The following is a 25,578-nucleotide window of genomic DNA, read 5'->3' as shown; positions in this document are numbered from 1 at the left end:
CTCAGGACCTCCTGCTTTAATGTTTCAAACAACGAACCCTCTTCTGGCCACCTCAGAAAGAACATCCTCAGAAGGGACACAGAAACTTTCTCAAAGAACAAGCACAATTTTAAGCAAGCTTTTCTCCTACTTTCTTTACATAATCAGTGTCTGAGACCTCTTGAGTTAATATCCCAAGACCTCAGTCCAGAGAATCTGAAGCCAACATAAAATGGAACACTTCAATGATGTATTATTTTCAGTGCAGTACATTTTGGTACACTGTAACAGAGTACAACAGTGAAATAAACTTGCCACCTAGAGGTCCACACTACCCACATTTAGCACCAAGTGAGATGTTAAAAGCTCTGCTTTATTCAAGTCAGCATTCCGAAAAGGTTACCAGGGCAGTGTTCACAATAAGAGAAGAGTAAATGCTTTGGCTCAGAGGATTAGATTCTCACTTCTGACTAAGAAGGACATGATCTTATTGTCTTATGGTCTCATGATTTCAATCAGTAAACCAAAAAACTGAGCACATAATCAAGGCTTACACTTCAGTGCCACAAGGAAGGAAATGTACTGTTTGAGGATTCATCTTTTGGATGAAGCAATAAACTGAGCATGAATATAAAAAGATCCCTGTCAGTGCTTTGCAAAGAAGTAGGGTAATTTCCAACGTTCTGACCAGCTTTAACCCAGTAAGTAATATATACAGTTTCACTGCTGTTTGTGAAATCTTGCTTTGAGTCCCTTCAATGCAATGCTAACTATGCTTCAGAAGTACTGCAATGTCTGCAAAGTATCTCTGGAATTACCATCTTCCTAGGTGAACAGTATTAAGTCATCGCCAAGTTCTTTGTCCAAATGTGCCCTTTTATATTTGATCTTGCACTAGCTTCATGTCATAATTACCCAATCACTTTGCTTGACTTCTCTTTCCAAAGGTTGCCATAGTCTCAGCATATACATAAAACAGAAGGACAGTATGCAAGACAAGCTTTTCACTGTATCTCAGTATGTACCAAGAGTAAACCAATTCCAATTCATCAACCAGTGACAACACTTGAAAAGTAATCAACAGGAATTCTGCAGATGCTGGAAATTCAAGCAACACACATAAAAGTTGCTGGTGAACGCAGCAGGCCAGGCAGCATCTCTAGGAAGAGGTGCAGTCGACATTTCAGGCCGAGACCCTTCGTCAGGACTAACTGAAGGAAGAGTGAGTAAGGGATTTGAAAGTTGGAGGGGGAGGGGGAGATCCAAAATGATAGGAGAAGACAGGAGGGGGAGGGATGGAGCCAAGAGCTTGACAGGTGATTGGCAAAAGGGATACGAGAGGATCATGGGACAGGAGGTCCGGGAAGAAAGACAAGGGGGGGGGGACCCAGAGGATGGGCAAGGGGTATATTCAGAGGGACAGAGGGAGAAAAAGGAGAGTGAGAGAAAGAATGTGTGTATAAAAATAAGTAACAGATGGGGTACGAGGGGGAGGTGGGGCATTAGCGGAAGTTAGAGAAGTCGATGCTCATGCCATCAGGTTGGAGGTTACCCAGACGGAATATAAGGTGTTGTTCCTCCAACCTGAGTGTGGCTTCATCTTTACAGTAGAGGAGTCCGTGGACAGACATGTCAGAATGGGAATGGGATGTGGAATTAAAATGTGTGGCCACTGGGAGATCCTGCTTTCTCTGGCGGACAGAGCGTAGATGTTCAGCAAAGCGGTCTCCCAGTCTGCGTCGGGTCTCGCCAATATATAAAAGGCCACATCGGGAGCACCGGACGCAGTATATCACCCCAGTCGACTCACAGGTGAAGTGTTGCCTCACCTGGAAGGACTGTTTGGGGCCCTGAATGGTGGTAAGGGAGGAAGTGTAAGGGCATGTGTAGCACTTGTTCCGCTTACACGGATAAGTGCCAGGAGGGAGTTCAGTGGGGAGGGATGGGGGGGATGAATGGACAAGGGAGTTGCATAGCCACCTCCAACGGGATCCCACCACTAAGCACATCTTTCCCTCCCCCCTCTCTCTGCATTCCGCAGGGATCGCTCCCTACACAACTCCCTTGTCCATTTGTCCCCCCCATCCCTCCCCACTGATCTCCCTCCTGGCACTTATCCGTGTAAGCGGAACAAGTACTACACATGCCCTTACACTTCCTCCCTTACCACCATTCAGGGCCCCAAACAGTCCTTCCAGGTGAGGCAACACTTCACCTGTGAGTCGACTGGGGTGATATACTGCGTCCAGTGCTCCCGATGTGGCCTTTTATATACTGGCGAGACCCGACGCAGACTGGGAGACTGCTTTGCTGAACATCTACGCTCTGTCCGCCAGAGAAAGCAGGATCTCCCAGTGGCCACACATTTTAATTCCACATCCCATTCCCATTCTGACATGTCTATCCACGGACTCCTCTACTGTAAAGATGAAGCCACACTCAGGTTGGAGGAACAACACCTTATATTCCGTCTGGGTAGCCTCCAACCTGATGGCATGAACATCGACTTCTCTAACTTCCGCTGATGCCCCACCTCCCCCTCGTACCCCATCTGTTACTTATTTTTATACACACATTCTTTCTCTCTCTCCTTTTTCTCCCTCTGTCCCTCTGAATATACCCCTTGCCCATCCTCTGGGTGCCCCCCCTTGTCTTTCTTCCCAGACCTCCTGTCCCATGATCCTCTCGTATCCCTTTTGCCTATCACCTGTCCAGCTCTTGGCTCCATCCCTCCCCCTCCTGTCTTCTCCTATCATTTTGGATCTCCCCCTCCAACTTTCAAATCCCTTACTCACTCTTCCTTCAGTTAGTCCTGACGAAGGGTCTCGACCTGAAACGTCGACTGCACCTCTTCCTAGAGATGCTGCCTGGCCTGCTGCGTTCACCAGCAACTTTTATCTGTGTTACTTGAAAAGTAATCCTTTGGCTGCGTTGCACTTTCTAAGTGCTGAGGATGTGAAAAACTATCTATTTGTAAATGGCCCTATTACCTTTCTAAGCAGTGCTCACTCACCTGCCTCTGAATGATGTTTAACAGGAAGTCAGGATGGCGACTACGACACAGCAGGTGGCCAAGGCGAAGGGACTGATTTAAGCTCTTCAGCTGCTCGAGAACATGTGGAGGTGGACGGCGAGGGGGGCCCCTGAAAGAGGAATCACAAGGTCAGGAAGTCAGAAAATGACAGAAGCATATTCACAAAGACATTAAAAGGAGGAAAATATTTACTCCTCATCACAAACACGAGACACCTGAGCAAACATCTGCATGTTGGACCATGGCCTCCTCTCCTGCCAAGACGAAGCCTCTCTCAGGTTGAAGGAGCAACAACTCATATTCTTTCTAGGTAGCCTCCAATCTGACAGCATGAACGTCAACATCTCTAACGTCCAGTAATTTCTCCACCCCCACACTTCGTTTTCCATTCTGGCTCCTCTCTTACCCCTTTCTCTTCTCCTCACACTGCACCCAATCCTACCCTTTCTCCCATGGTCCATTTTTCTCCCATCAGATTTCTTCTTCTGCTCTTCACCTCCCAGATTCTCAGTTCACCCCCGCCCCCTCAACCATCCACCTCTTCTTCCCCTAGCTTCACCTATCACCTACCAGCTTCAACTCCTTCCCCTTTCCCCACCTTCTTATTCTGACTTCTCCCTCTTTCTTTCTCGTCCTGATGAAGGTGCTCTGCACCAAATGTCCAGCGTTTATTCCTCTCCATAGATAATGTCTGACTTGCTGAGTTCCTTCAGCATTATGTATGTGTTGCTACTGGTTGCACACATTTCTACACATTCAGCCTTCAATGTTGGTGAATATGCAGGGGCAAGAACAGCTAGTGGAAAATAGTCCTGCCTACATTTAGTATTGATGGCCACTTTCTTCCCCAATATGCCTTCTCTAAAACAGTAATTAAAAAATTCCTGCAAATGACAAAAATTAAAATTAAAATAGAAAATGCTGGAAACAGAGCAGGGCAGGCAGCAAGAGAGACAAAGTCAATGTTTTAAGTCAGACCCTTCCATGGATGCTGCTTGACCTGCAAAGCAATTCCAGCCTTTTCTGTTTTTCTCTGAGGCTCATCAGCATGAAGAACGTACCTAAATATCATTTCAGAGACCATTATAAAACTTTTCAATAACAGATTGGTACCAGGTTATCAACAGAAATCTCCATTCATTTCTCACACGTGTTTATGCAGATCTCCTTTATACTTTTCACGGGGTCTCTCCACACATCACCCCACTCAGAACTGAGAGCATCCTCTCAGTAACATTCTTCTGGTATTCATTTAGGAAAGGCAACTGGATTTCACGGTCTGACAGCAGGAGCTAAGAAGAGGAATATGCCTAATCCACATGTCGAACTTACATGAGAGTGATACTTTAGTAGCTCATCATGCAGAACTAAGCAACTGCTTGATTGCAATCCAAGCAATTTGCAAAGATTTGTTCAACAACAGCTCCCAAACTCGACAATCCTCGGTAAAGCTTCTGGGTACATGGCAACTTTAACAATTTTAACTTCCCTCACAAGTCATACAATAGCTTGAAACATAGAAAACATACAGCACAATACAGGCCCTTCCGCCCACAAAGCTGTGCTGAACGTGTCCCTACCTTAGAACTATCTAGGGTTACCCATAGCCCTTTATTTTGCTAAGCTCCGTGTACCCATCCAGGAGTCTCTTAAAGGACCCTATCGTTTCCACCTCCACCACCATTGCCAGCAGCCCATTCCATGTACTCACCACTCTCTGCGTAAAAAACATACCCCTGACATCTCCTCTGTACCTACTTCCAAGCACCTTAAAACTGTGCCCTCTTGTGCTAGCCATTTGAGCCCTGGGGAAAAGCCTCTGACTATCCACACAATCAATGCCTCTCATCATCGTGTACTCCTCTATCAGGTCACCTCTCATCCTCCATCGCTCCAAGGAGAAAGGGCCAAGTTCACTCAACCTATTCTCATAAGGCATGCTCCCCAATCTTCTCTGCACCCTTTCTATGGTTTCCACGTCCTTCCTATAGTGAGTGAGGCAACCAGAATTGAGCACATTACTCCAAGTGGGGTCTGACCAGGGCCCTATATAGCTATAACATTACCTCTCGGCTCTTAAGCTCAGTCTCATGATTGATGAAGGCCAATGCACCATATGCCTTCTTAACCACAGAGTCAACCTGTGTAGCAGCTTTGAGTGTCCTATGGACTCGACCCCAAGATCCCTCTGATCCTCCACACTGCCAAGAGTCTTACCATTAATACTATATTCTGCCATCATATTTGACGTACCAAAATGAACCACTTCACACTTATCTGGGTTGAATTCCACCTGCCACTTCTCAGCCCAGTTTTGCATCATATCAATGTCCTGTTGTAACTTCTGACAGCCCTCCATACTACCCACAACACCCCCAACCTTTGTGTCATAAGCAAATTTACTAACCCAACCCGCCACTTCCTCATCCAGGTCATTTATAAAAATCACAGAGAGTAGAGGTCCCAGAACAGATCCCTGAGGCACACCACTGGTCACCAGTCTCCATGCAGAATATGACCCATCTACAACCACTCTTTGCCTTCTATGGGCAAGCCAATTCTGGATCCACAAAGCAATGTCCCCTTGGATCCCATGCCTCCTTACGTTCTCAATAAGCCTTGCATGGGGTAACTTATCAAATATCTTGCTAAAATCCATATACACTACATCTACGGCTCTACCTTCATCAATGTGCTTAGTCACATCCTCAAAAAATTCAATCAGGCTCACAAGGCACAACCTGCCTTTAACAAAGCCATGCTGACTATTCCTAATCAAATTATGCCTCTCCAAATGTTCATAAATCCTGCCTCTCAGGATCTTCTCCATCAACTTACCAACCACTGAAGTAAGACTCACTGGCCTATAATTTCCTGGGTTATCCCTACTCCCTTTCTTAAATAAGGGAACAACATCTGCAACTCTCCAATCCTCCAGAACCTCTCCTGTCCTCACTGATGATGCAAAGATCATTGCCAGAGGCTCAGCAAACTCCTCCCTCACTTCCCACAGTAAGCTGGGGTGCATCCTGTCCGGTCCCGGTGACTTATCCAACTTAAAAACGCAAACACGAGGAAATCTGCAGATGCTGGAATTTCAAGCAACACACATCAAAGTTGCTGGTGAACGCAGCAGGCCAGGCAGCATCTATCGGAAGAGGTACAGTCGATGTTTTGGGCCGAGACCCTTCGTCAGAACTAACTGAAAGAAGAGCTAGTAAGAGAGTTGAAAGTGGGAGGGGGAGGGGGAGATCCGAAATGATAGGAGAAGACAGGAGGGGGAGGGATGGAGCCAAGAGCTGGACAGTTATCAACAAAAGGGATATGGGAGGATCATGGGACAGGAGGCCTAGGGAGAAAGAAAAGGGGGAGGGGGGGGAAAAGCCCAGAGGATGGGCAAGGGATATAGTGAGAGGGACAGAGGGAGAAAAGAGAGAGAAAAAGAATGTGTGTATATAACGGATGGGGTACGAGGGGGAGGCATAAGTAGAAGTATGAGAAGTCAATATTCATGCCATCAGGTTGAAGGCTATGGGCACCCATATGGGTCCTAGCTATGCCTGCCTTTTTGTTGGCTTTGTGGAACAATCTATGTTCCAAACCTATTCTGGTATCCCTTCTCACAGTTCCTCCGTCTCCACCGCATCTGCTCTCGGAATAATACAAGTATAATAGATCTCCCACACACTTGATATAGTTAACCATGATAAAGAGAAAAATGAAAAAAAAATCATGAGGCTTTTCATTCCAGGACGAGGGAGATGTCCTCCTTTTTTTTTTTAAGAAAGGGGCTTCCCTTCTTCCACCATCAACTCTGCTCTCAAACGCATCTCCCCCATTTCACACACATCTGCTCTCACTCCATCCTCCCGTCACCCCACTAAAAACAGGGCTTCCCTGGTCCTCACCTACCACCCCACCAGCCTCCAGGTCCAACATATTATTCTCCGTAACTTCCGCCACCTCCAACTGGATCCCACCACTAAGCACATCATTCCCTCCGCAACCCCCGCTTTCCACAGGGATCGCTCCCTACGCGACTCCTTTGTCCATTCGTCCCCTCCAACCCACCCCACCGATCTCCCTCCTGGCACTTATCCGTGTAAGCGGAACAAGTGCTACACATGCCCTTACACTTCCTCCCTCACCACCATTCAGGGCCCCAGACAGTCCTTCCAGGTGAGGCTGGGGTGATATACTGCGTCCGGTGCTCTCGGTGTGGCCTTCTATATATTGGCAATACCCGACGCAGACTGGGAGATCGTTTCGCTGAACACCTATGCTCTGTCTGCCAGAGAAAGCAGGATCTCCCAGTGGCCACACATTTTAATTCCACGTCCCATTCCCATTCTAATATGTCTATCCACGGCCTCCTCTACTGTAAAGATGAAGCCACACTCAGGTTAGAGGAACAACACCTTATATTCCGTCTGGGTAGCCTCCAACCTGATGGCATGAACACTGACTTCTCTAACTTCCGCTAATGCCCCACCTCCCCCCGTATCCCATCCGTTATTTATTTATACACACACATTCTTTTTCTCTCTCTCTTTCCCCTTTTTCTCCCTCTGTCCCTCTCACTATACCCCTTGCCCATCCTCTGGGCTTCCCCCCACCCCCCCTTTTCTTTCTCCCTGGGCCTCCTGTCCCATGATCCTCTCATATCCCTTTTGCCAATCAACTGTCCAGCTCTTGGCTCCATCCCTCCCCCTCCTGTCTTCTCCTATCATTTTGGAGCTCCCCCTCTCCCTCCCACTTTCAAATCTCTTACTAGCTCTTCTTTCAGTTAGTCCTGATGAAGGGTCTCGGCCCGAAACGTCGACTGTACCTCTTCCGATAGATGCTGCCTGGTCTGCTGCGTTCACCAGCAACTTTTATGTGTGTAATTTATCCAACTTGATGCTTTCCAAAAGCTCCAGCACATCCTCTTTGTTAATATCTACATCCTCAAGCTTTTTAGTCCACTGCAAGTCATTGCTACAATCGCCAAGATCCTTTACCATAGTGAATACTGGAGCAAGGTATTCATTAAGTATCTCCGCTATTTCCTCTGGTTTCATACACCCTTTTTCATTGACTTGCAAGTATGCACTTAGTCCATCATCTCTAGCTCTAAATACAGTGAGTCTCCAACAGCACTGTCAGAATAACTTCTCCAGACTGCTGTTGTTCAGATAGCTCAAGAATGCATCATTATGGATAATTCAGGCCCAGCAAAAATTCCTATCACCACCCATGTCTAACATAAAGAGCTTAAAAAAATGTAATAAATGCATTGGTACACTCACACACAACAGCGTTCTATTGGGAGGTCAGAAGAAAATAAAATGATTAGGATTCCCAAACAATGATTTACACTGATCAAATCTGAATAAAGATGGCTAGAGCTGTAATGTACTCTGTTCAATTAGCTAGCAAATGTTACGTTCAGCTACATGACGGGTAGGCATCATATGACCATGAACAATAACTGATACGAGGTCAGTGGCAACTATACGCTCTCACATTCACTACTGGTCAATACTGGTACCCCTTATCCACAACTCACTGTGGTTCAAGGCTGGTCAGCTGTGACAGCAGCAGGCTGTTACTTTCTGTGATGGTCTGCTTTGTTGATGCAGCAGCCAGGTGGCTCTCAAAAGCCAAAATCTCCTGCTTCTCTCTCTGTGACATCTGTAGTTCACGAGTAATCATTTCAGTTCTGGTTTCCTCATCGGTCACAGTGCATTGAGGGTAAGAGAAGTTGCTGAAAGTAGAAAAGCAAAGATATTTTTACAGACTTGAAAATGATCACATCACTTTTCTGGTTCTTAGTATCCTTGATATTCTCATGTTTGATGAGGTGCTGGCATTTTGGCATATTGGCAAAGAGATAATATTGGAAAGCGAAAATAATGCAGTTGCTATAAGACTGAAATAATCACAGAAAATGTTGGAGCTACTCAGCAGGTCAGACAGCATCTGCAGACAGGGAAACAGACTTAGCATTTGAAGTTCAACAAACAAGAATCTGGAGGAACTTAACAGGTCAGGCAGCATCTGTGGATGAAGGGTCACAAGCCAAAGAATCAACTATCCATTTCTCCGTATAGATGCTACTTGTCCTGTTGAGTTCCTTGAACTTTTTTGTTTCTTGTTTCAGATTCCATTATCAAGTTTCATATATCTCATTTAACGTTTTCAGGTTGATCACTTTACATCAGAACCTTTCGATGAAAGGCCATCGGTTTGATATATTAACTCCGTTTCTCTCTCCATGGATGCTCCTCCACCTGCTAAGTATCTCCACCATCAACTGTTCTCATGTCATGGCTATACAGTGTGCATTAGCATAATCGGTAAAATGTAGTACCACTGCTCACATGTTGATATTACATGGCTATACAGTTAAAGAACAGATTCGACACCACTGTTATTAAATGGTCCCCTAGTATGAGAAGGTGGACTCGTGACCCCACAGTCCATCACATTATTATCTCGCACCTTAGGGTTTAAACAAACTGCATTTTCTCTGTAGCTGTTAGTTTATTCTACATTTTTTTTAAATCTTGTCATTGCACCATGCAATGATCTGATCTTTATGAACAGAATGCAAGGCTAGCTTTTCACTGTATCTCAGTACCTGTTTCAGTAATAAATTAATACCAACATCAAATTAGAGTAACTGACCACTGAAACGAAAAAGTCCCTTTAAGTGTTTATGGTACACATGAGCTTCCACATGCACTTTTAAAATTAGTGGGAAGTTAGAGGATTGGGAAGCTTTTAAAAGCCAACAGACTAAAAAAGCCACAAGGAGACAAGAGATTAAATATAAAGGAAAGTTAGCCAATAATTTAAAAGAGGATACCATAAGTTTTTTTTTCAGATATATAAAGAGTAAAAGAGAGATAGGAGTGGATATCGGACCACTGGAAAATGATGCAGAAGAGGTAGTATTGGGGGATAAAGAAATGGCAGACAAACTTACTAAGTATTTTGCAACAGTCTTCACTGTGAAAAACACTAGCAGCATGTTCAAGAGAATCGGGGGCATAAGTGAGTGTAGTTGTTATTACTAAGGAAAAGGTGCCTGGGAAGCTAAAAGGCCTAAAGGTATAGTAGTTAAGTTACCTGGACCAGATGGAATAGATCCCAGAGTTCTGAAAGAGGTAGCTGAAGAAACTGTAGTGGCATTAGTAATGATTATTCAAGAATCACTAGGTTCTAGAGTGGTTCTGGAGGAATGGAAAATTTCAAATGTCACTCCACTCTTTAAGGGGGAGGGAAGCAGAACTAAGAAAATTACAGACCAGTTAGCCTGACATCAGTGGTTCGAAAGATGTTGGAGTACTTTGTTGAGGATGAGGTTTCGAAGTACTTGGTGGCACATGATAAAATAGGTCAAAGTCAACATGGTTTCCTTAATTGCCTGATAGATCTGTTGGAATTCTCTGAGTAAATAACAGACAGGATAGATAAAGGAGAGTCAATGGATGTTGTTTATTTGGATTTTCAGAAGGCCTTTGACAAGGTTCTGCACATGAGGCTGCTTAACAAGAACCCATGGTATTACAGGAAAGATACCAACATGGATAGAAGATTGGCTGACTGGCACGAGGCAAAGACTGGGAATAACTACTGGTGACTATAGTGCTCCTCAACGGTTAGAGTTGGGACTGCTTCTTTTAATGTTATACGTCGATGATTTTTATGACAGAATTGATAGCTTTATGGCCCAAGGTTACGAACGATACAAAGGGGCAGGTAGTGCTGAGGAAGTAGTAAGACTGCAGAAGGACTTAGATTGCAATAATGAGCACAGAAGTGACAGATGGAATATAGAGAAGTATATGATCATGCACTTTGGTAGAAGGGCTAAAGGCGTAGACTGTTTTCTAGATGGGGAGAAAATTCAAAAATCAGAGGTGCAAAGGATCTTGGGGGTCCTCATGCAGGATTCCCTAAAGCTTGACTTGCAGGTGAGTTGGTGGTAAGGAAGGGAAGTGCAATGTTAACATTCATTTCAAGAGGACTTATAAGAGCAAGGATGTAATGCTGAAGATTTTAAGGTATTGGTCAGACGGCACTTGAAGTATTGTGAGCAGTTTTAGGCTCCGTATCTAAGAAAAGATGTACTGACATGGTACTGACAGAGGAGGTTTACCAGAATGATTCCAGGAATGAAAGGATTAATGTATGAGGAACATTTGTTGACTCAGGACCTGTACTCACTGGAGTGTAGAAGAATAAGGGGAAACTTCATTGATATCTATCGAATATTGAAAGGCCTAGCTAGAGTGTATGTGGAGAGGATGTTGCCTAAAGTGATTCTAGGGCCAGAGGGCACAACCTCAAAATAGGAGACATCCACTATAACAGAGATGAGGAGGAATTTCTTCAGCCAGAGGGTACTGAATCTGTGGAATTTATTACCACAGATGGCCGTGGAGGCTAAGTTATTGGGTATATTTAAAGCAGAGGTTGATAGGTTCTTGATTATTCAGGTTGGTTTTGGGGAGAAAGCAGGAAAATGGGGTTGAGAGGGATCAGAAGTCAACCAGGATTGAACGGTGGAGCAGAATCCAGGGGTCAAATGGCCTGATTCTGCTCCTTTGTCTAAAGCAGCCAGGGACAGACAAATACACAGATGGCCAATTGGTACACATGAAGAATGTTCGTATGAAGTTAAGCTGTGCACTTTTTCTCTCAACAAAAGGGATAAATTTTATGACCTGTCTCTTCTCTTTAGAATTGCTAACTGATGTAACATACGTATATTGCCACATGTATACCTACAGAAGCATTTGCCAGCATACAGATACCTTTTGCACATACATGTGGCCTGATATGCTAACAAAGATAAAATTTTGATAGTCTTCATGAAGAGAAACCCTACTCTGCTGATACAAAAGCATTTTAAAGTGTGCAATCATGAGGAAATCTGCAGATGCTGGAATTTCAAGCAACACACATAAAAGTTGCTGGTGAACGCAGCAGGCCAGGCAACATCTCTAGGAAGAGGTACCGAAACGTCGACTATACCTCTTCCTCGAGATGCTGCCTGGCCTGCTGCGTTCACCAGCAACTTTTATGTGTGTTGCTTAAAGTGTGCAATATCTGGTTCAATATACGAGGAGAAATTGTGCCCAGTTTAGAAGAGCGCAAATTGATCTAACCAAAATTGTTATGGGCCTTGACAGAGTAAATGTAGCATTGGCATTTTCACTGACTGTGAAAACCACGGGCCACAGTCTCTCAATGTACAAGATATTGGTGAGATTGCACTTGGATCACTGTATACACTTCTAGTCACCTGGGCTTAGAAAGTAGCAAATGGTACAGGAAAAATTCAAGTTTAAGTTACTGGAACTGGAAGGCTTAAGCTGCAAGGGGAGATTAGACTGGCTGAGACTTTCCCCTGGACAATAGGATGCTAAGGGGTAACCTTATATAAAATCATGAGCGGTTTGGACAACGTGAATGATCATAATCTTTTTCCTACGGTAGGGGAGTCTGAAACTAGAGGGACAGGTTTTAAGGTGAGAGGGTAACATTTAAAAGGGATCTGAGGTGCAACATTTTCCACACAGAGGGTGGGACGAGCTTCTAGAAGAAGTGTTGAAGGCAAATGCAAGCACAACATTTTAAAACATATAGAGACGTACTTGGATATGAAAGGTTTAGAGTGATTTGGGCCAAACTTAGGGAAATGGAATTAACTCAAATAGTCAACTTGGTGGGTATGAATGAATTTGGCCAAATGACTGCTTCAATACTGTATAACTACGACTAAGAGGTCAATCATTCAGATCTGAGAAAAGAAATGTCTTTACCTAGAAGGCAGTGAATTCCAAAGATTCAATAATTTAAGGCTACAGAGGCAGTGCCTGAGTATAGCCATGCCAGGGATGGATACTGTTTTAGATATTAAACAAATCAAGGGATCTGAGGTTGGTGCAGGAAACTGGTATGACGTTCAAGGTTAGTCATGATCTTACTGAATGTCAGAGCAGACCTATTCCTTTTTTACTTCTTTTGTTCTTGTCAGTTAACCTATAGGCGATGTCTAGCTTATGGCACACAGGACCGCCTCTTCAGGAGGATCATCATCTCACAATAATGTGTGCAAGTATCATTTTTCGATACTGCTTTCTTAATGGAATGAAGCTAAATAAGCAAGGAGGTTATAGAGATACAGAAGGCGCTGGCGTGGAGGGCTACGAACGACATGAAGGAAATCCAAAAGTCGAACCTGACCAGAGGGTTTAAAAAGAGGATCTTCATAGCAGTCATAAGAGTCCGTCCTCATGTACGGATGCAAGACGTGGACACTCACTAAGACTATGCGAAAGTCTCTAGATGGTTGCTATACACGAATGCTCCGGATGGCTCTTGACGTGAGTTGGCAACAGCACATGAAGAATGTCGAGCTCTATGACGACCTACCAATGCTCACCACTAAATCGAGGTGAGAAGACTCCAACTAGCAGGGCACTGTCTACGCCACCCCGAGCTACCTGCCAGCCTAGTCATCATATGGGAGCCCAAGCATGGGAGGATGAACCCTGGGCGCCCCCCCCCCCCAAGATTATTGTCAACACACTCCTAGAAGACAGCGGCGCGGCTAATGTAGATGAACTGAACACACTGATGAGGGAGAGGGAGAAGTGGAGAGTCCGTCATCATGCCCGACGCCAGCCCCCTTGGCCTGAGTCAACATAGCCTCTGTAAGCATTCACAAGAATTTTCCATCCATGACAACTTGCATCAAAGTTATAAATAGATTTGTTAAGAGTAGTTTATGGTTAACCTGCACAAGATAAATCAGGAGGACTTCTGTTATTAGAGGTGAGAACAATTCCAGGCTCCCTTTCTTCCTCCATCACCACACACACACACACACACACACACACACACACACACACACAGCAGCATTTACTTCAGGGAGAAGAGTGCCTGCACCAAATCTTACCACACTCATTTTTAATTCCAATCTAAAGTAACTCACTTTGTCATCACCATTTCCATGAACATCTTCAGGGTGGGGTAACCTTCCCATGCAGCCAGACCTGTAAACAAAACACATTTAACTAATATTCTCTGCATCATCAAACTAAGACAATTCAGATATAAATACTGACATTTTAGGGCATTTTAGAACTCTAAATTCAATTATTCAACATAATATTTCAAAATACTTTACAGAGTGATATATCAGACAAAATTTTCACACTAAGTCAAATATGGAAATGTGAGACATTTTTGATCAATCTTGGTCATCTAGGCTTCAATCACTATCCTTAAGTATCTGTCAAGGGGTCTTCAATCTGAAATGTTGTGTTTCTCTTTCCATAGATGCTGCCTGACCTATTGAACGCTACCAGCATTTTCAGTTTGTACATTAAAGGAAAGGTGGTTAGAGACAGAATTCCAGATACTAAGCTCCCTCCAACCCCTGCACCAATCTGCAAAGTATTCGCTCCACTGCTTGTGCCAGTACTGCCAAAGGCAGGTGAGAGTGAAATGGTTACTCAGCAATCTCTAAGAATAAGCAGTGTGGCAAACTTCCCATCGGATGATGCCTTGCCTATGGCAAGAATTCAGTCTACATGATGTAGGCAAATCTGCAGTGCAGAAAGAGAGGACATCGCCTCAAAAATCCTTCTTTAAGCAACTGAGGTGATTTCACAGAACAATGCAACAATCCTTTTCTCTTAAGCCTTTCTAAATGTGCACTTACTTTCAGAAAATGCAAGTCCAGTAGACAGCTAATTATTATTTCCTATTCCTCATTCCCTTTGTCAAAGGCCAGCACACTCACTTGTATATAACTGTGCAAACTGACAAGTCATCCAGATTACTCTGTGCATCATTCAAGACAGTGAGCAGCAGCAGGCTCTTTGACAACCAAATGGCATCACAGTCAAGCCAGATTCCACCCCTGCTTAATGTTTGTGTGCAATGTGCAAATAATCCAACTTTCAGACATTAATAGAGATGTTTTTGCACTTCGTTTTATTTCTAGCTGCAGTACTCTGTGCAACTTATCAACATTTGGTACACTTGTAGAAAGTAATATGTGCAGGTCAGCTGGAAACTCACCGATATTTTGTGGATTGAAGGCATTTACAACTAACAGTAATAGCCAAGCCTTCCAATATAAGGAGGAAATAGCCAGGGCAGGGGGCTGGTACCTGAAGGATTAAAAAAAATCCAACATCATGAGAGGGCAGCACACACTGACACGTCTCAGTGGCAACACTAATACCATTTTTTATGTTACAAGGGGGATATCTCATGTTATTTTCACGGTGAGAATGTTCAAACACTCTGACAGGATTTCAGTAAAAGGTGAACATTTTAACTAGATTAATAATGATTGCTATGCATCATATACAAGATATATAAATACATAATCCAGACTACATATGCATTTTGTGTTATTCTAAAGTTATTCAGAGTCACTAGAGACCAGTTCACAACATATCCCCACACTATGTCTCTGGGGTTACCCCAACTTGCTCATCAAGGGAGAGGTGCAATCTTTGCATATTTGATTTGGTGCAAAGAATGCTTTTCACTGTAGATGCTTTGATGTACAGGTGACAAGTAAAACTATTTTTTTTAAAAAAAAGAGATAATGGGCAACAACCATTAACAATATAAGCTTAACCAGTACTGAGTTGAATGCTGTTCAACTCTAAAGTCTGCACATGCACTTTATCGGGGATAATCATTGAATAATTACCAAACACAGGCAGGTCATTTCCCACTCTAGTACAGGATGACTGCTTAGAAATACCAGAATATGTGTGTGTGTTTTTTTTTAAAACAGAGCAAGTGGTCCTCTAGAACTTGTAGATTTCTAGATCCTGTAGAACCTTACAAAAATTAAAATAAAAGGACAATTATTTCAAATTGGGAAAGAGGGTTAAGGATTTTGGAGGGAGAAAAGTGAGGATTAATAGCACAGCTATCAAAACCTGGCACAGATATAATGAGCCAAATGGCCTCCTTCTGTGCTGTAAAACTGAGGCTAAAATATCAATGCAATTTAAGAAGTGTTCCCCTATAAGCTGCTTCTGAATTTTAAAAACTAGCTTCATTGTGGATAGGTGAAAGATAATGGGCAAACCCAGGAGGTAGCTGAATGTTTTCAGGGTGGTGATAGGTGCACAGATTTAGAACTGCGTCAATCAGCTGAACCCTCTCCACGTGAAGAACTTCTAGATCTGAAAGAAAGAACAAAATAAACAGAGAATAAAGTTATCATGTTTTACTTCAATGGTCACAGTTAACGCGGCATGAAAAACCTTAATATTAGGCATTTCTTCAAGTCTTGTGTTTTTAATACTCAAAGATGTGCTCCATGCATTAACCACCTTGCATGATTATAAGTACTTGCGTTTTTTTTGACAGAAGACCCAATGAAAGACAGGCAGGCAGGCAGGCAGATAGACACAGAACTCCCAATTTGACAAGGGAGAGGGAGATATTATTACAAATTTTTATGCCTTTATAATTGGACACAGATTAATACTGCCACTAAGGCAGAATAATTAATTGGATAGTACATCATTGCTGGACCAGTAACTTGAAGTGACCTGAACCATTTGAATTCAGAAACAGAACCAGGTGGGAATGAGACACTAAAACAAATATTCAGACATTAATTAGTGAAGTATTTTAAAACCAGTAATGTGTTAGTGCAATGACATTACACACAAAGTTTACTTTTTATGGATCATTTAATATGTGCAGCCCTGCTTGCATGCATAAAAAGCAAAATTCAGTCAGAGCTACACAACAGCAATACAGGAATGACTTTGCAGGTTTTTCCCAAATACTTCAGTTAAAACTACAGCAGCACACATCATTCTTTACGGATGTCAATAACCTGTTGAGTCTTTATGACATTTTAAGGACCTTTTTCTAAATAGAGCAATCCAACAATTTTTTTAAAAATTGTAAATTTAATTGCACTAATAAACAAAAGTAGACAATGAGTAGCCCATTTAAATATACCAATGGAGAATAGTTTGCCTTAATACCTTTAAGAGAGCATTGAAGAAGGAGCAAGATATGCTGAATTCTGTTTAGTAATTGTCCATCTCTCTTAATACTCCCCCATTCTATCTTGCTTTTTCTCTCTCTTCCCCATCTCTCATCGTCCCACTGCCAACTCACCTACTGTAGCTACCTAGCTGAATCTAAATTCCTAACTGCAAACCTGGAGTTCAGTAAAGAATCTTAAGTAGGTGACAAACATTCTCAGCAACAGACAGAAGGGAGGAGGAGAATGGGACAGGCCCAGCACGTGGACAAGCTCTGGTACTTGCTGGGTCCTAAGGACAGAAGAATGGTGGGATTAGAAGGATCCAAGATAATTCATTGGACAAGCTCTGGTACTTGGTGGGTCCCAAGGACAGAGGAATGGTAGGATTAGAAGGATCCGAGATCCAAGATAATCCATTGGGCTTAACGTAGTTCACAGAACCCTATAAAATTTCAGCAGTCTGCTTTGATTAATGTGTTAAAAAGTTAACATTTATTCAGTATGATTTTCAGCTATGAAAAGAATTTATACCTACTTATTATCTATCTTAATTGATTAAATTTTGAGGACACTTTGTATAAACTTTGTTAGCAACCCTTTAAGTGATAGAGAAGAAATTTTAAAGAACTGAGATGTTTAAAATAATGGAGAGATTCAAAAGGATAGATGCAACAACACTGTACTTTCTGGTTGTGAAGAGACTTCTAACTAAACATGGCAGGAGATCTCAAAGCATTGTGCCAGTAACTTAAGATATACTGTTATATGATGCATTATACTGACATTTCCATACTGAATCACTGACTACAAATAAATATAATTACATTCCTTGGTGGTAAACTAGACAGAGGACCACGTGTTACATTTACAGCTGTGGATTTCCAAAGCTCTATGCCTGCACAGAACCATTCTTTCACAAAATGTGAAGGACTACGTGCTACACTTTATTGCACCTGACCTAAGAGTTAAATGCCCATCTCAAACACACATTAACAGACATCCTGCCTCTCCCGGAAGTTCCGGGAATCTCCCGCATATTGATAGCAACTCCCTGATGCCTGGAATTTATATACAATATCCCGGAAATCGATTTTTTTTTTAGAGAGGGGGAGGGGGGAGGGGGGAATCCTGTTTGGTCTCTCTTCATGCTAAGTAGATCTATCAGTTTTCTCTGTGGGTGGGCTTTACAGTCGGGCTCAAAAATAATGACAGTGTTGCTCGCTGCACTGTTTGCAACAGTGCTCTTCTATTGCCCATGGTGGGTTAAAATGTAAAAGACATGTTGAGGTGAGTATAACAGTGTCATTCGTTCATTAGCGTAGCTAACGTTATTTAAACTAGCTGGCTTGCTGCTAAGGAGCTACTCTATTGATGTCCTACGTGATGAGGCCGAACTCCCCGTAGACTTGCCTAAAGTTGTAATAGAATAAGCATGATAATATAGGTACATATTTTAGTGTCACATTTTCTGCATATACCCAACTTGGTTTACAGATTAGACAAAATCACTAAACAAAGTATTACATACACCTTTGGAGGTTGACCGGTGGATGGGGTGAATATGGGGTTGCGGGGGGTGGGGTGCTACCTCCCTGCATCAAACTAATCACCTTACCGTCAGCCTGCACTAATGCAGCTCGTTTCACCAGGTGGTCAGCTAATTCCATGGCATCAGCCGGCCCTAGAGCCAAGTCCCGTGACAATCCAATGACCAGGATCCGCATCAGGGTATCCTCCAAGAGTGGGACCTCAGAGCACAGCCGGAGAAAGAAACTGAAAAGAGATGAGGAGTTTACAGTTCTCAGATTCATACACAAGAAGGACATTTAACTGCTAATGTCTGTGCTGATTCTTTGAACACCTACCTAATTGATCTCAGTTTCTCTCATCTTTTCTTGTAGCCCTGCTAATAATTCCTCTTTCAAGTATTTATCCAAATTCCTTTTGAAAGTTACTATTGGAAAGTACTTCCATCATCCTTGCAGGCAATGCCGTGTAGATCATAACACACTGCATAAATATTCATCCACCCCAATTATATTAAATCTGTCTCCGCTAGATATCAGCTCTCCCTGAAACAGAAAAGCCATCTATCTACTTCATGAAAAAAAAATTCTAGCACTCAACTATCAAACACACAATGTGTGTGGTTTTATTTCTTTCTTTTTCTCTGCACAGCGGTTTTTGGTCTTTTTTAAAAAATTGGGTTATTCAAATTTCTTGCTTTGTGGCTGTCTATAAGCAGACAAATTTCAAGATGTATAATCCCAGCTTCTTTAGCCTTCCCCACCCCCTAACACCACCAATCACTGACAAAAAATACTGGGAATGATCAACTTGCCCTTGAAAACAAGATGCAAAAACAAGCTGCAGAAGGAACATAGCAGGCCAGGCAGCATGTGTAGATGGAAATGGACACTCAATACTTCAGGTTGAGACACTTCATCTGGACCAAAGACGGGAGATAGGCAGTATAAAGAGATGAGAGGGAGGGTGAGGCAAGAGCTGATAAGTTACAGATGGATCCAAGTGAGGAGAGGAGATTAGCAGATGGAGTCAGCGGGGAAGAGAAGGGTAGAAATAGGACAGATGCTGGGTGGTATTACAGAGGTGATGGACTAGGCAAGGAAGGGGAAAAATTAGATGTTTTGGGGGATGCGTGGTTTGGGAAGAAAAGTGTGCAAGGGGTTGGGGATAGATCAGATGCAGAAGGAGAGGTCAGATGGAGAGCAGATTCTAGATACTGCTGGAATTGTAGCTTAAGGACATAAAGATAGTATAGGAGTGGATTGTGTGGCCACTAGCCTGCTTCGCCATTCAATAAGGTTCTAGCAGATTTTGGCCTATACTCCATAATCCTGTTAGATCCCTGTAACCCTCCATCAGCCAAGGCTATATCAGCCATCACAGTTTTCTGGAGTAGAGAAGTGGAAGTGAAAAGTTTTGCACTTTGGTAGGAAGAATAAAGATATAGACTATTTTCTAAATTGCAAGAGAAATCAGAAATCGGAGGTGCAAAGGGACTTCAGGATTCGCTTAAGATTAACAGGCAGGTTGAGTTAGTAGCAAAGAAGGCAAATGCAATGCTAGCATTGACGTTGAGATGACCAGAATATAAAAGCAAAGCTGTATTGCTGAGGAATTTGAGCAATTGTCAGCAATTTTGGGCCCTGTGGCTAAGGAAAGATGTGCTGGCTCTGAAGAAAATCCAGAGGAAGTTCACAAGAATGATCCCAGGAAAGAAGGGTTTAAGGTAAGAAGAGCATTTGATAGCTCAGGTCCTGTATTTGTTGGAGTTCAGAAGGATGAAAGGGGGAATTTCATTGTATACTGAAAGGCTTAGATAGCAGTCGTGGGGGATGCGTGGTTTGGGAAGAAAAGTGTGCAAGGGGTTGGGGATAGATCAGATGCAGAAGGAGAGGTCAGATGGAGAGCAGATTCTAGATACTGCTGGAATTGTAGCTTAAGGACATAAAGATAGTATAGGAGTGGATTGTGTGGCCACTAGCCTGCTTCGCCATTCAATAAGGTTCTAGCAGATTTTGGCCTATACTCCATAATCCTGTTAGATCCCTGTAACCCTCCATCAGCCAAGGCTATATCAGCCATCACAGTTTTCTGGAGTAGAGAAGTGGAAGTGAAAAGTTTTGCACTTTGGTAGGAAGAATAAAGATATAGACTATTTTCTAAATTGCAAGAGAAATCAGAAATCGGAGGTGCAAAGGGACTTCAGGATTCGCTTAAGATTAACAGGCAGGTTGAGTTAGTAGCAAAGAAGGCAAATGCAATGCTAGCATTGACGTTGAGATGACCAGAATATAAAAGCAAAGCTGTATTGCTGAGGAATTTGAGCAATTGTCAGCAATTTTGGGCCCTGTGGCTAAGGAAAGATGTGCTGGCTCTGAAGAAAATCCAGAGGAAGTTCACAAGAATGATCCCAGGAAAGAAGGGTTTAAGGTAAGAAGAGCATTTGATAGCTCAGGTCCTGTATTTGTTGGAGTTCAGAAGGATGAAAGGGGGAATTTCATTGTATACTGAAAGGCTTAGATAGCAGTCGTGGAGAGAATGTTTTCATTAGTAGGAGTCTAGGATCAAGAGCATAACCTCAGAATAAAGGGACATCACTTTAGAACTGAGATAAGGAGAAACCTCTTCAGCCAAAGGGTGATGAATCTGTGGAATTTGTTGCCAGGAGGACTATGAAGCCCAAGTCATTGTGTTTTTAAGACAGAGATCATCAATAGGTTCCTGACTGGTAAGGGAGTGAGAGTGAAGAGGTAATAGAGAAATCAGGAGGATTTCATTAAGAGAAAAAAAAAACAGCCATAATTGAATGGTACAGCAGACTTGATGGGCCAAATGGCCTAATTCTGCTCTGATATTGTAGGGCCTATTGAAACATTCATGAATCTTCAAAATAGAAATTTCTCCTCATCCTTACGTTAAGTAAAGATTCCTTTTTCTGAAACCAAGCCCCTACACACCTCCACTGGTGAAACAACTCTGACCACCTTGCATGGGAACCTCCCTCATAACTGTATCTCCAAGCATATATGCCTGAACATGACACAGCCCTCATTACTGGCTCTAATAGCAGCAACCAGCTCTCTCTACCCAAAATGCTGACTCGACACTTTGTTCCACAGAAGCTGCCTGACCCACCGAGCTCCCCCCAACACCTTGTGTTGTTCCATAGTCCAGTGTCTGCCGTCTCCTCTGACTCCCAACGATGCAGAGTTTGGGGGGCATTGCATGCCACCTTCCACTGCTGCTCCCATCTGCAGGTTTCACTATCTGCCCTGCCAATAATGATAGTTGAGTCAATGTGAGACCCCCTCCGTCTGCCTTTCCAGACACACCGCTGAGAGTTGGAATCAGTGTTTGACAGGGGAATCTGTAACTGTACTTTATCCAGACACACCTCTGTGAGAGTCAGAGTCAGTATTTGACAAGGGGATCTGTAACTGTACTTTATCCAGACACACCGCTGAGAGTCAGAGTCAGTGTTTGACAGGGGGTTCTGTAACTGTACTCTATCCAGACACACCACTGAGAGTCAGAGTCAGTGTTTGACAGGGGGTTCTGTAACTATCCAGACACACCTCTGTGAGTGTTGGAGACAGTGTTTGACAGGGGGTTCTGTAACTGTACTCTATCCAGACACACCTGTGAGAGTCAGAGTCAGTGTTTGACAGGGGGTTCTGTAACTGTATTCTATCCAGACACACTTCTCTGAGTGTTGGAGGCAGTGTTTGACAGGGGGTTCTGTAACTGTACTCTATCCAGACACAGTTCTAAGAGTCAGAGTCAGTGTTTGACAGGGGGTTCTGTAACTGTATTCTATCCAGACACACCGCTGAGAGTCAGAGTCAGTGTTTGACAGGGGGTTCTGTAACTGTACTCTATCCAGACACACCGCTGAGAGTCAGAGTCAGTGTTTGGCAGGGTATTCTGTAACTGTACTCTATCCAGACACACCACTGAGAGTCAGAGTCAGTGTTTGGCAGGGTATTCTGTAACTGTGCTCTCTCAAGCAAGCAACCTGACAAAATCTGAACCACTAAATTCAAATTGAGCAATTGCTAAAATCTTAAACCTTGTCACCCAACACCCAGTGTTAGGAATCTGGAATTCAGCCTGCAGAACAATGAGAAAAGTTTCTTTAGCCTTAGGGTAGTGAATCTGTGGAATTCATTGCCGTGGACAACTGCAGTGGCCAAGTCATTGAGTATGTTTAAAGCAGAGTTTGATCAGTCAGGGTGTCAAAGGTTACAGGGAGAACACAGGAGAGTGGGGTTGAGGGGGATGATCCATGACAGAATGGTGGAGCAAACTCAATGAGCTGAATAGCCTGAGTCTGCTCCTATGTATTATGGTCTTATAATGTTAAAGATTCAACAAGATTGCGACTTATTCTTTTAAACTGCATCAGTACAAGCCCGTTCCTTCATGCAAGAAATCAACTTAGTGAGCCTTCTCTGAGCCAACTCTCATTGCATCTTTTATTCTTATGCAAAAGATAGCACATATACAAGTGAGCATTTTAGATTCATTATCAAAATGAGAACCATTATTCATCTGTCAGCATGGATATTGAACATTACAACGCTCACATACTCTATTAGTACTTAGTAAGGAAGCAGCACTGAACAGCCCAGCTCTGCTCTGGATACCACCAATCCTCTGTACCCAGGACACTTGAGCCCCTTTTGTTCAACTGCCAAGATGCAAGATGCAATTACATTTGCAATTGCAATTACAGAAGCAGAGACAGAACCAGAGATCTGGATTGTGCATTTGAACAACAACTAAAGTCATAAGATGATGCTGTAAATGCTTCAGCAGAATGGTGTCAGGGAACTGTGCTTACACACCCCCAGGGGTATGGAAACAATTGCTTACTTGCGGTCACTCTCTGGAGGCCAGTTATCCCATTTGTAGTATGTCTCTGGCTGCTCGGTGAAAAGCACCTTATGCAAACTGCAAGGAAGATAGTTAAAGTGTGTTTAAAACTTGGCCACAGAATATCATGTAAGAGTACATCAACCTCCAAGCAGAGCCCACTTAAAATTGTGATTTAAAAAATCTGTGACACGCGTTATGTAAGTAGAACAGTAGGCTTGGTAGAAGTTTCGACCAATGGCTAGGTATTCCAGCTTGGATGCAAAAACCCTCCGATCAACCTCCACCCACCACCAATCCCATCCCCCCTCCACTACAATGTGCTAACTCGTGCAAATAGAAAATGCTGCAAATTCCCAGTTAATTGTCTATATCATAGGGAAAAAGAAATTCCCTTCATCGACATACAAAATCACTTGCAACAATATCCCTTCTTATTATCACTCACTATTATATTTTGAAGACTGCTTAATGTCTCCCAGAAAAGACGATGAATGTGCAATTGATTTCAGCTAAAGTAAAAAGTGAGTCCTGCTTTAGCTAAAGAAACACCAAATTAAGGGTTGGTCATTTAATCTTTCAAGCCTTTCTCATAAATAAACAGATCACAGTTTAACTGAAACCTAATACCTAGGACTTGCCATTTTCCAATAACCTTTCATCTATTAGGGCACCATGACAGCATAGGGTTTAATTCCCACCATTGTCTATAAGCAGTTTGTATGTTCTCCCCATGACCGTGTGGGTTTAATTCCCACTATTGTCTATAAGGAGTTTGTATGTTCTCCCCACAACCGTGTGGGTTTCCTCCCACAGTTCAAAGACGTACTGTTAGGTCTAGTGAGTCGTGGGCATGCTACATTGGTGCTGGAAGCGTAGCAACATTTACAGGCAGCCCAGCACAATTGTTACTGATTTGATGCATCACAAACAACGCATTTCACTGTACGTTTTGGTGTACATGTGACAAATAAAGCTAGCTTTACTTTATTAATCCTAGAACTGGATTAACAATCGATTTGACATCAGTTGCTACCTGCAGACCACAGTTGTAAATTTCTATCACTTTGTATATCAAAGCACTCACTAACTTCATTCCTCAGGGCTTGCTTTTTTTAAAACCACTTCACCAGTCTCAGGTTCCCATACTGTGATAACTGTTTTTTTAAATCAGTTCCCCTTTAATACCTCAGATCGTCCACTGAATCACTCTTAATCTAGTGGATTACTGAAAACACAGCTCAAAGTTTCTGTAATCTTTATTTTAATTTTTGGTGTTCAGATATTATTGTGGTAAGTCTATAAGATATTACAAAGTCCAAAGTATTCTTCTAGCGACATGCTGTCCTAAACCATTGATGGCCATATATAAAAATGAGGACGTTTGCAACCCCAATATATACCCTTGCTGTTACAGAACCTGGAAATTTGAGATGGTGTCATTGTCTATATTCTCTCTTCCTGAATCTTAGTCAATAAACATGCTAGTACATTGCCTAAGCTTCTAATTTAGTTAACTATTTCTACTGAGAGACTTTATTAAATAGGGTTTGGGAGCCCATTTGGGATAATATTAAAAGCCATTCTCTGTCTACTGCTTTAACATTCTCTTCAAAAGTAACAATTAGATTTTTCACACATGATCTACTACAGATCAACAAAACTGTTCCATAAGTTCTTCCACTTTGTCCTTAATGGCAAACTAGCAATCTTCCAATTACCGATAGGTCAACTCATTCACATATTGCTGGTTTTCATCTCCCAACTTGCTTCAGCAGCGTTTGTTAACCTAACATAATAAATCAAGAGAACTATGAAACCCTGGGATAGAAACCATTGGGTCCTGACACTCTGTCACTCTTAAATGCCACTGTATTATTCAGTACTGTAGATCTAAAAGAGTCTTGAACCAAAACAGCAACTCACCATTTCCTTCTACAGATGCTGCCAGGCCCACTGAGTTCTTCAACCAGTATGATTGTTGATCTAAATTCCAACATCTGCAGAATTGCTAAACTTCCCTGCCCCGGGAACACTTTGTCTGCCCATCTTATCTATGCCCCTCATAATTTTATAAACCTCTTCAGGTCACAACTTAGCCTAAGATTCAGTAAGAATAAATCCA

The 25,578-nt window shown here is 42.8% G+C and overlaps 1 protein-coding gene across 4 annotated transcripts in view; it reads right to left on the bottom strand.

The window, feature by feature from the left end:
* Positions 1-25,578, bottom strand: part of ints1 (integrator complex subunit 1) — a 149,298-nt gene that overhangs the window by 96,458 nt on the left and 27,262 nt on the right. For all 4 annotated transcript variants that reach the window (XM_063058663.1, XM_063058662.1, XM_063058665.1 and 1 more), the window contains exons 14-20: positions 23,454-23,531; positions 18,667-18,824; positions 16,131-16,227; positions 15,098-15,189; positions 14,004-14,064; positions 8,562-8,759; positions 2,993-3,122 (exon numbers count right to left, since the gene is read on the bottom strand). In XM_063058663.1, coding sequence (XP_062914733.1) covers positions 2,993-3,122; positions 8,562-8,759; positions 14,004-14,064; positions 15,098-15,189; positions 16,131-16,227; positions 18,667-18,824; positions 23,454-23,531 — 814 coding nt within the window. The remainder of the gene's footprint in view (positions 1-2,992; positions 3,123-8,561; positions 8,760-14,003; positions 14,065-15,097; positions 15,190-16,130; positions 16,228-18,666; positions 18,825-23,453; positions 23,532-25,578) is intronic.

This window comes from Mobula hypostoma, chromosome 9 (genome assembly GCF_963921235.1).
Source record: "Mobula hypostoma chromosome 9, sMobHyp1.1, whole genome shotgun sequence".
NCBI classification, from domain to species: Eukaryota; Metazoa; Chordata; class Chondrichthyes; order Myliobatiformes; family Myliobatidae; genus Mobula; species Mobula hypostoma.
Note: the sequence above shows the minus strand (reverse complement) of the source record. Positions and strands in the feature narration are given on the sequence as shown.